Source organism: Aplysia californica, unplaced genomic scaffold (genome assembly GCF_000002075.1).
Source record: "Aplysia californica isolate F4 #8 unplaced genomic scaffold, AplCal3.0 scaffold00489, whole genome shotgun sequence".
Lineage (NCBI taxonomy): Eukaryota > Metazoa > Mollusca > Gastropoda > Aplysiida > Aplysiidae > Aplysia > Aplysia californica.
This window is the reverse complement of record NW_004797759.1, coordinates 519,358-521,480: the sequence shown is the minus strand read 5'-3', so window position 1 is coordinate 521,480 and position 2,123 is coordinate 519,358. Positions and strand designations below refer to the sequence as shown.

At 40.7% G+C, this 2,123-nt stretch overlaps 1 protein-coding gene across 1 annotated transcript in view; it reads right to left on the bottom strand.

Annotated features, from left to right (window-relative positions):
- Positions 1-1,003: 1,003 nt before the first annotated feature.
- LOC118478318 (MAM and LDL-receptor class A domain-containing protein 1-like) overlaps positions 1,004-2,123 on the bottom strand; it is a 76,273-nt gene continuing 75,153 nt past the window's right edge. The window contains exon 57 of the mRNA XM_035971728.1: positions 1,004-1,239. Coding sequence (XP_035827621.1) covers positions 1,055-1,239 — 185 coding nt within the window. The 3' untranslated portion in view covers positions 1,004-1,054. The remainder of the gene's footprint in view (positions 1,240-2,123) is intronic.

Below are 2,123 nucleotides of genomic sequence, written 5' to 3'. Positions count from 1 at the left end.
GTAAAGTGCCTTTCCCAAGGACACAACGTCGGGTCCCTGACGGGATTCGAACCCACGACCTTACGGTTGCGAGTCCGAGAGCCTAACCACTAGGCCACCAACGCCACAAATATATTTGTTTCTCAAAGATGTTACTGATACCTGCGTGCTGAAAACCTTAACATGACAGAACAGGAACATAGACCCAGGCCAAATATGTTGCTCCGATATTAGTATGAATCATAAGTGAGGCATGCTGACAAAATGAATTACATCTCGCAGTTCGAGAAGGGAGGTATCGGCCAAAAATCAACACTAGCGCCAGATTGTAGATTTTTAGTTGATGTCATTTTGTTCAAGTTTACCATATCTTTTATAATTCCATACATACAAATTGTACAAATTCCACCTAAAAAGTTGATGTATCAATTTCCATGAGGCTAAAATCCAAGAAGTAATTCATTTTGTTAGCACACCTCACAATCAATATTATTTTCTTCTAGCAATATTTTCCCATGCCTCCATCATTCATTCCAGTAAAAGTAGTTTCAGACCCTTAGATGTGGGTGCTGATGATGCACCTTATAAATTAGGGCAGTGCAAATTCACACTAATAATATAATAATAATAAATAGCATTTGTATAGCGCATTACCCCACTCTACAACAAGCTCTATGTGCTTTACACTATATATTACTACCCTAGCAGACCATAGAATACTAAGAAACATTCTCAGCTTCCTAGGAAGCATACAATGCAAGCAGCTGATTAAGCGCTCAAACACTAACAAACTGAAAAAATCTTCAGTCTATAGCCGGGTACCCATTCCCACTTGGGAGAAGTGAGGAAAATTAGTGTAAACTACCTTTCCCAAGGACACAACATCGGGTCGCTGATGGGATTCCAACCCATGACCTTATGGTTGCGAGTCTGAGAGCCTAACCACTAGGCACTACAATGACAACATTTCACAGAGAAAAGAATAGGGAAATAGCAACACTGAAAATTAAAGTTGAAGAAAGATGACCTCACTAGAGCATTCACCAAACATTTCCACAGATTATATATATTTAAATCAAGACAAAGAAAATAACAACATCAGAAATTTTGGAGAGGACTTACCATATCCATTATTGGTGGTGTGATCTGCAGAGGGGCCAGTCCCAACACTATTCGTTTTGTTAGCAAATCGTGTCCAATCGAAAACATCAGCTGTCAATTGTGTATAGCCGCAGGTATCGATTTCAAAATCACATGTAGCTGAAAGAAAAAATATTGTGAGAAGGCATCAAAGACCTAGTTGTACCTGATTCTGTGGGCTGAAGATGCAGGTGCATAAATCTCACTGAGATGAAGAGCTGAAAGACAAATCTGGTGTTACAAGCAACATTGAGTAAATGAGAGAAGATAAGAAAAGTGTTACAATCATTGAGCGAGGGAGAGAAGATAAAAGTGTTACAAAGATTGAGTGATTGAGAGAAGATAAACTTGTTACGAGCATTGAGCAAGGAAGAGAAGATATCAATAAGAAAAAGAGAAACTTAGAGGGTGAATGAGGGACGACTGAAGGAAGATAGATGTACTGAAAATAGAAATAAGTGAGAACAAGGGGGGAAGGAGAACAGGAAGGGATGGGAAGAGAGAGAGAGAGAGAGAGAGAGAGAGAGAGAGAGAGAGAGAGAGAGAGAGTGGGGGGGGGAAGAAGTGCAGGCAAACATGGAAAGTAATGACACAAAGAGAGAAATAAATAGTGTACCGCGCCCGGGCGACATTTATGTGCGGTCATAAACCCCGATGCCTCAGACGGAAGGCTCCGACACTTCCAGGCTTCCTCCTTCACACGCTTCCTCCCTGTTTTTGTTTGTATATTTATACCCCTACCCTTTCTCTATTTTACACATTTCGCTCTTCCTGTCTCTATCTTTTGTCTTGATTATAATTTCCTCCTTTTTTTCTTTTTGTCTACTTTATCACCGTCTCTAAAAATGAACTCTCTCCTTGTTTCAAAGTAAATGGATCTTTCCTTCTTCTTCTTCTTCTTCTTCTTCTTCTCTCTCTCTGTCTCTCTCTCTCTGTCTCTCTCTCTCTGTCTCTCTCTCTCTCTCCCTCCCCGTCTCCTCTCCCCCCCCCTTTCTCTCTCTCTT